At 45.6% G+C, this 9,037-nt stretch overlaps 1 protein-coding gene across 1 annotated transcript in view; it reads right to left on the bottom strand.

Annotated features, from left to right (window-relative positions):
- Positions 1 to 623: 623 nt before the first annotated feature.
- The window catches only part of T265_01680 (hypothetical protein), a gene marked incomplete at both ends in the record, with an annotated part of 56,057 nt that continues 47,643 nt past the window's right edge, over positions 624 to 9,037 (bottom strand). The window contains one exon of the mRNA XM_009165746.1: positions 624 to 790. Within this exon, the coding sequence (XP_009164010.1) occupies positions 624 to 790 (167 nt within the window). The remainder of the gene's footprint in view (positions 791 to 9,037) is intronic.

The raw sequence follows: 9,037 nt of genomic DNA, 5'->3' as shown, positions 1-9,037 counted from the left end.
TCAACATTTTCCAGATCTGTGTTGTGTCCCGTGTCCAGTGTATGTTCCGCATTACTGAGTTTTGGAGTATGGGGTGGACATCGTGACGCAATCGAAGAACTCCTTATGGGTAATTTTGGTTGCCTCTGTGGCGTGGACCGTAGTCCCCGCCTTAAACCTTCAACATTTTCCAGATCTGTGTTGTGTCCCGTGTCCAGTGTATGTTCCGCCATTACTGAGTCCTTCAGTAAGGCTTGACATTCATCTGCGTTCCTCGGTGGCATTTTTATCTTTCTCCTATGTCGTTCGCTCTGGTGTGAAGTTCCATGACCGTCTGTTCTGTATAGACCGAAATCTGTTCAGTTTGGCCAATTTTGTAGACACAATCCCTGGTTCTGTTTGCCGGAAGGCGATCCTTCAATTGTACCAGTGCACAGCGCAGAGTGTTTCCTCTCTGGAAAGCTACTCTTATGTTAGCCGTGTTTAGAATTCCTCGAACGACGTCCGATGTCCCCGGTTTATATGGAATAACGTAGGTTCCGATCCATTCCATGTTGGGTTTTGCCACCGATACTAACGCCCTTTGTAAATGACGCTTAATTCAACTAGCTGGGTATCCACTACAGGGATGTTTGTACTTTTATTCAAGTTGAGGCCTCTGAGTCCCTTACGCGGCTAAACATTGATGAGGCAATACTGGTGAATACCGACTTCGGATGGGCAGACGAGTAGTTCAAAACTGCCCCAGTGTCGATTGGCTTCTTGTACACTGTGGTCTTCAGTTTCCCCTCGAACTTATGTGTCCCGAAGTCTAAAAAGGCCAGTATACCCGAGGTTGACTCTATCTCCATATAAAATTTGATCTGTGGACTCCGTTCATTCAGACAGTTGTAAAACTCACTGATCTTGTCATCACGACGGAAGTGTAACCCACATTATACCATACACATCTTGGGTGGGTATGGGAATCCGCCTGGAGCTTTCTATTCAAATTCTTCCATAAATATATTTACCAAAACCGAGGACACTGGAGATCCCATTGCTGGGCCTTGTTCTTGAGTGTAAACCACTGATTTATAAACGAAGTGAGCGATACTCATTCACGCTTCTATACCTTTCACTACCGTAAGCTGTGTCTGTTCTGAAAGGGTGATTTCATTTAGTAGCAGTTGCTTGTCTATTTTTAAAGGGTCCCACTTTGACACATTTGTATACAACGAATAGACATCAAAACTTACAAGAATGTTGTATAATTCCACGGTGACACGCGCTACTTTGTTGGCAAAGTCGTATGAATGAATGACGTAAGTACTAAACTTTCCGGTGAGGAATTTTAGAGTAATTTCCAAAAATCTGGCTAGTTCATGAGTTGGGTTTTCAGTGCATTCTCACGTAGCAAATATGGACGCTTCCGAAGAAATGCACCAAATTACTGTGTACCCAAGACCTACTGGGTGAGACAACATTCTACCGACCAAAAATTCTAGGAACTGTTCTATAGTTTATGAACTTTGACCTCTCATCTCCGTTGTAAATTGAGTCAAGAGGATTTAGGAGTTCCGAACCAAACTCGGCTCAGATAGCGTTAAAAAGACCGAGAATCAGGTGGTGCACCATGCGGATTCAAGCCACACGTGGAATGGGCTTGTGATGAAGCCCTTGAGACCAGCACACCGAATACAGCTAACTCCTTAATCCCGTCTATTTGGCTTGGACTAACTGCACACCTTAGTAGGCAGAGTAGCTAGTTTAGTCGTGGGTGATTGTGGGAAACGTAGAATGTACGCTCACATCACTCACGTTTGAACGGTCGTCCTCCTGCCCTGGAACAATCATTTTGATGAGTCCGCTCCAAGGGGGAGGGACAAGGGTGCTCAGAAAGAATGCCTATCCTTGGCTGTGTCGAGGTTTGAACCCAGCACATCTGATATGCAAGGCGAGCATGTTACCACTACACCACCAGCACACGTCGAACATACCTGAACCATCACGCCTGAACAGGTGAACGGGGTGATGTAAGAGATAAGCCTGACGCCTCGAATGAAGACACGGTGGCATGCCTTGGTTGTATCGATCGAATGACCCGCCTACCAGGACTTTTCGGTCAGGTAGCGCCACAGACACTGGAGACCTTATTTGTGGACACCAGATATCGAGCAAAAATCTCAACAATGACACATCACAGCCAGCAGAATAACAAACGGAGGCACAACTTAATCAAGATGTGAACACGCATGAACACACACACAAATCATAGGACCACAGCAACCATTAGACATGATAACGAACCCAGATGACGCTTAACTTGTACCCTAGTCAATTGACTGTTGAAAGAGGTTGCTCATGGTAACCGAAACGTCAGATTATGGCATCATAATCCACTATACTGTTCTGAATTTAAAATTTCCAAATGAGTTTAGTTGCCATTACATCTAACATCTTAAATGGGCAGCAGTGCAGCTACCATGGTAACCATCTTGTGTTTTGACTGTTTTATAGTTGACTCCAGACGAATCAGTCACAATCAGACCAGTTGCTACGGTGTTGCGACAGCGCAAACGCCCAAATGGTCAAAGCTTGGATACCGAACACTAACGCTAGCCACCTATGTGACCGTGCACCTTGTGACATCTATTCTTATTCGGTTGAAATGTCCGTCACGAAAAGACAACGCACAACGTGGAAGAGGGTAACGGAAATCGGATCTGAGCAACGAATAGACAACAAAGAAAAACACCCATAAAGGAAACTACTCACAAGCTTGCTGGAAACTCTTCCACAGCCCAGTTTCGCCCTTCTTGGGACTCATCAGGTAGGCACAGTCCCCGAGTTTCCGTCAACCCTATGTTCTACTTGAACCCAAATTGCACTGTTTCCGAGAGATGCACTCAATTTGCAAACCAAATTGATTTGCAAATGAATGTATTTCTCATAAAAACACCCAGTTCGCTGAACGATGATTCAGCGTGGCCGTCAGCGTCTTGAAAGTAGCCAATCATCGAGGCGTGCATGGAATCGATAGAGCGATTAAAAGATAGCACTGGCACAGGCGCGTAAGCTGGACCAAGCAAATTTTCTGCTGTGTCGACAAAAAGTTACGCCAAATAAAACAAGGGAAAAGGAAACACCCAGTAAAATTTCCATTCCGTAGGTTAACGAGAGGCGTACAAGTGGAGTAGACTGGAAGGGAACTCCCCCTAATATGAACCTCAGACCGATCGGAGAAGACCACCGAAGTTGCGCGACCGATCTCTCAGCGGTATATCCGTCCAACTGGGGCTCGTCACAAATACTCAATAGTTGGTTTCCGTCCGGATTCCGTGACCACCATACTGATCTAGTGTAACAGTGACACTACTGATGAGGGAGTCATGCGAATAGTATATCTTCTTGTAAATTCGCTTTGCGTCTCTTGAAAAGTGAGATCTGTTGCGGAATTTGTGGAGTCGCATTGTAGCATTTGCTTGGATTTGAACAACAGTCAATGAATATCCAGAAAAGTTCAGGTTGACGCGTTCACAGAGAAGATGGATATTCAGTTTTTGTAAACAAGATGCATATGAGAGTTTTGCTTCCCTGTCTAATAGTCTGTAACTGGTCAGCTGGCATTTTCTAATAAACAACTACGCAGCGAATGCTTTCTTCCTTTCACCAGTACGCTGAACTTCAGAAGGCACTGAACAATCGATACTGAAGTTGACGTTTAGACAGCGCCATGTGCTTCTCCACTTTTCAGCATCCTGACCTCGGTCTGGTATTTCGTTCAGTCATTCTACCACTGATAAGTGTAACTGTTTGACGACGCCTGTTAGACTGCCTTTGCTTCCGCTGGTGTGAAAACTATACCACAGCATTTTAAAATGCCGAAATGAATTGGGCCGCATATTCTTAAATGTAGTTTCACGTTCTTCCCGAATCAACTCAGCGGTATTGGTAATCAAAATCAAGCTAGCGGAAATTTGGGTTTCACAGAGGAGGAATAGCATACGCTGCTTTGCCGATAGAGTAGTGAGTACATGTTCGGGCGACAAGTTAAAATTCGAATGTAAACGATTAGAAGACATATCCATCCAGAATGAACACTCTATCGGCTTTGTACAACAAACTATACGTCCTTTTAGCGAAATATACTTATATGCATATAAGATTGGTTTTGACGGAGACACACGTGGGACCCAGCTGAATCTCTCGTTTATGTTGCTTGGGTTCAAGGGTAACATAATTTCTATGGAAACTAGGGGATTGCGCCTACCTGAATAGCCCCAGGAATGGTGAAACCGGTCGTGCGCTGTCGAAGGGTTTTCAGCAACCTTATGAGTAGTACTTTACGTCTATAGTCTCTTTCTTGTGGCTCGCGAACAGCCAAGTCCACATAAACAAAACTTGTATCCAGTCCTCGAAAAGATTCAACATAAAGTCACTACAGACGTTGACGACAACCCATCTTCATTTTTTGCTGGAAACGAATTTTAGATGAAATTACCTCTAGAATCGCTGCACGCTTCCATAGGAAGTGGTACAACACCCTCAGTTTGTTAAATTGCTACTTGAATGCTGTGGTGCTCGGTGTCAGTTGCGAAAAATGCTATCCCACTACGACTGACTGCAGTCAGATTTTGCGGCAGTTCTCATCGTCTAACACTGTGCAAGCGAATGTAACTAGCGACCTCACATACACACAGAACTTTCGTCCGCACGGTGAGGTGATAGACTAAATCGATATTCGGAGTATTGCTTTCACCAGGCGACTCTACAGTGGACAAAAGCCCAACGGCTCTGCAGCGATGTACTATCGAACGCTCGTGTTATACCTGCTGATTCGCCAATCTGAGGGATCTCTGCTGAGCCCGCTCCAGTGCCCAGTGTCGGAGAGAAAAGACTCACGGAAAGGAACACAACAGCTATATTCCAACAAAGTGGGTGCGAGAGCGTGAGTGCGTGCGAGTGCGAATGTACAACGGTCCTAAGCTATTTATTGGAGGGGCACTGTCTGAACTCGGTCCAATGCTGACGCACACGGTCTGGCTGCAGCGTGCTGCATATTGCGGGGGCGTTGTCTGACCTTTATCAACGCTGACTCGCCCTGTCTGGGTTTGATACAAGGCTGCGACGCACTGCATTTTGAGGGGACGTTGTCTGTCTGGTCAACACCCAGCGGAGCTGAGAGTCTCCGTAGATTCCGGGCATTCAGTGGTTGCTTTCAGGAAGCTGACTTTCCTGATAGCTCGTGTGTCACGTCACATGGCAGAGTTCACGAGTAAACGCACTGGGAGCTTCATAGGGCTTATAAGTAAAATAACGGTCAGTTGGGGAGCTCGTCACGTGTAGTTTGGACGAATCATTCAGACCTGGACAACCACATTTAAAGTAGAAGCAACAAAGTGCCGTGGACGGCTTGAATTGATGCTCGCAAAGTATAGCGAAATAGCTGTATACATTTTATCTAATTTCAACGACGATTGTCGGTCATAGGATAATTAAAACGACCATCCGGTACCTGGATGGTCCTGAACCCGGTGGTTAGGCTTAACAAGACCGTAAATCGGTGGGATCGAACGCTAACCTCATGGTTGCAAATGAACCGATTGAGGTAGTAGACAAATTTGTCTATCTGGGTAGCTCTGCCACTCCCGGTGGTTCAGCCAAAGACGACATCACATGCGGATTGGGAAGGCTAGATCAGCATTTGTGAACCTGCATCACCTGAGGCACAGGCGTGATATCAGCTTGTCTGTCAACGGTCGAGTACATAAAGCTGCGGTACCCTTCATATTATCATCTGGCAGCTATGTGTTGGGGATATCGAAACGTTTTAGTGCTTGACCATCGATGTCTTCGGAGCGTTGCTCGAGTCTACACCAGATCAATCATACTGAACTACGTGAAATGGTTTTCGGAAGAGATAGTTCACCCACTATAGAGGAACTGATAACACTCCGTAGGTTGCGCTGGCTTGGCCCCATGCTCCGTATGCCAGTCGACCGACTTCCGTGAAGGGCTCTTTTCGCGCATCGATGTGAAAGACGGAAACGATTGAGGAGAGGTCAGGCGATGAATCGACAGCGAAGTACGAGAGTCATTAAAAGCAGACCCAGCAGCCAATGTCGTCTCCTTAGACGTGGACGTCGACACTGGACATTGGTTGGAGACATTGTCGGACATGGCTCAGTTACGCCCTCAATGACCCTGGTGCATCCAAGCTGTTGCGATCAATACACAGCTCTCTCCCATCTTTCCAATCAAAAGTTCACCCACATCCCTGTATTTACCGCCTTCAATGCGCAGCTAACTAACCCACCCCTCCGAATCGTCAGTGAACCAGACAGTGGCGGGAAGATGGCCCAGTGGTTAGAGCGCGAATTTACTGACCGGAAGGTCCGTGGTTCGAATCCGACCTCTACCTCTCGACTTCCGCTGTCTAGGCTTGGGTAATCTGGCAGTGTCCCAGCCCTAATGCTATCTTTGGGTGGAATTGCAGTTATGCACGGAAAGGGTGCTGCAGCTGAACGATCTTTTACGGTACGGTTGTTACAGCTGTTGATGATGTTGGTGAACCGGTAATACGTGTTCTAATAGCTCCCATAAAATGCGTTTTCATAATTTTTAAAGTCGAAACGTAGCAGCTTCCACTTGACTGGGACAGATACACTTCCGTATTCGCGTCCAAAGTAGGAGAGATCGGTGACACTGGTCGCTCAATTTCCATCCTGCATCGTGGTCATCTATAAGCCAGGAACAAAACGGAGTCGGTTGTTGTATCCTTTTTATAAGCACAACCTTGTTGGGTTTCATTGGTATATACATCTGGTTATGTTATAAAGAGAACTTGGATGTAGCCACGTCCGTAGCGTTTCTTCTGAAAACCCAAAGGCTATCACAAGTGCCACTAATCATAAATGTCCAGAACACTCACGATCTAGTGTAGAAATGAGCAGTCCGGTGTTCTCTCAATTGCTTGTTTACAAGCCAGTCCAATTAGTTAATTCCCAGAATACCTAACTGCTTCTTGTAGGTACAATTTCTTTATTACTTGTGAACGCGCAGACTGGAGGAAACTCTGAAATTTTGGGGATTTGGAGTAACTGAAATCGATCAATAGTGATTAATGGACGACATATTTCGCGATCATAACAAAACAGAATAGTGTTGTAGGAGAATGTGACAAGTAAAAGGGCGGTTCGATCAGCAAATCGCTGTCCGAATCGGATTCAGAGCCTACCAGTCAATTATCTCAGATATTCAGTGTACGATTGAAGGTCAACGCAAGCCAGTCAACAAACTTCATTTGTTTCAGTTAGCATTTCAAATAACCAATCGGGGTCGCCTGACGTTAGCTAGTACAGAGCCAATCGGATTCGAACAGACAATGCAGGGTTGGGGACAGCTTCCAGGAAGAAAGCTTGTACACTGAAGTGATTTCAGCCAATGAAATGGGAGAGAATCGAAGCCACTTTTTGGCCAGAGGAGCCTAATTTAGGACTCAAGTATAAAAAAGCATTTGAGAGGTGAATTTTACGTGTTATGTCTTTTCATCTTTCACGGAAGGTTTTGGAACAGAATTCCTGCCGAAAGCAAGTCTTTTTTCTAAATTACATAATAAGGTCCGAACAATACATCAGTCCAGACGATTACAACGCCTTCATGGGAGTTAGATTTACCAGACTAATGTCAAACGACCCCAAATGCTGGTGAGGACTGTTGACTGCATTTGGCAAGAACATCTAGCATAATGGTGATAAGCTCCAGAGAAGGCCGATCGAAGTCAAGCAATAATACTAATGAGTAGTCATTCATCCGTAGCATCCATACGTTGTCCAGCTGCCCTGGGTTCGAACCATGGACATTCTGGTGAGTAATTTTGCGCCTTGACCGCCGGGCCATCTCAAGCAACGTAGTAATGCTTGATGCTACCAGTAGACCTGTAAGTGTATCCCGAAATGCTCACACAAAAAAGGCTGTTTTACCTGTTGAGATCTATAAGATGAGCAATAATCGTGAAACAAGAAGCCAGGGAGCTGGATAAACGTTTATCAATGCGCACGTGGTTGTTTGTATATAGTCTGGTTCCGGGAACCCGACGCCATCAATGATCACGCACTCTTTGATGGACACACCCTCTTCGACGGACCGATCGCTCTCGTTCGTGGCCTGGTCGGAGACTGTTTCGGGAGGGTCATGTGTATCTTCATCGCTAATGGTTGTGAGTTCTCTGCTGCTATGTTGCTTCCCCGAAGATACTCTCTCGTTGCATTTGTCATCATGTTCCACTCCTCACAATCCAATCGGTCACAGACAAAAGGCCTCGAAGACGCTGATTTTTTGGCCTCCAAAAAACCCTACGCTACTTACAAGCTGGACAGACGGCTTTTCCATTTTATTCATCGCCATACCTAAATTCCGAAAACCCCACTAAGAATAAGAACAAAGATGAGTTGACAAACATGTTTTCAGCCCGGCCTTTTCAAGTCATACAGTTTTAAAGGCCAACAAAGCAGTATTTCACACAATTCAATCAGCATGGAGAAAGGGCATTGGCTACTCGTCATGGAACATCTAGTTCAAGTCACCAATAGGATGTCAGTACTGTAGCTGTCTGTGTGGAGGGAGGTGAGTTGGACCACGGCAAGTACAACATGCGAACAAAGCGTTTTTACCGACAAAGAATCGGGTCGCGATGTCCTATAGCGATAGTTTCAGAGATCGCGATGCTAGAGTCTCGTTTTCCAACAAATCCTGAGAGTTGTGTGCGTAATTTGTCCTCGATTACACCCTGTTAGGGCCGACATTTTGTATCTCCCGCCTTATTATTGAGACACATTTTCAAATTCTTTATGACCAACTTTGACAACTATTTCGAGTGAGTCCAACTAACCTGGCACATTTCAAGTCGGACTCAGTCAATTGCTGTTATTAATACACGTCAATCGTCAAAACTTGGGTTCGTTTAAAGGGCTACGCTCTCGAGATGACCTCATCGACAGCCGCCCCGGCAAAAGGACCGGAATGGTCGTGGGGAATGAAACTGATTATATGCGCAAACTGACGAACATCCTGGCTG

Source organism: Opisthorchis viverrini (assembly GCF_000715545.1).
Source record: "Opisthorchis viverrini unplaced genomic scaffold opera_v5_18, whole genome shotgun sequence".
Lineage (NCBI taxonomy): Eukaryota > Metazoa > Platyhelminthes > Trematoda > Opisthorchiida > Opisthorchiidae > Opisthorchis > Opisthorchis viverrini.
This window is presented reverse-complemented; position numbering and strand designations above follow the sequence as displayed.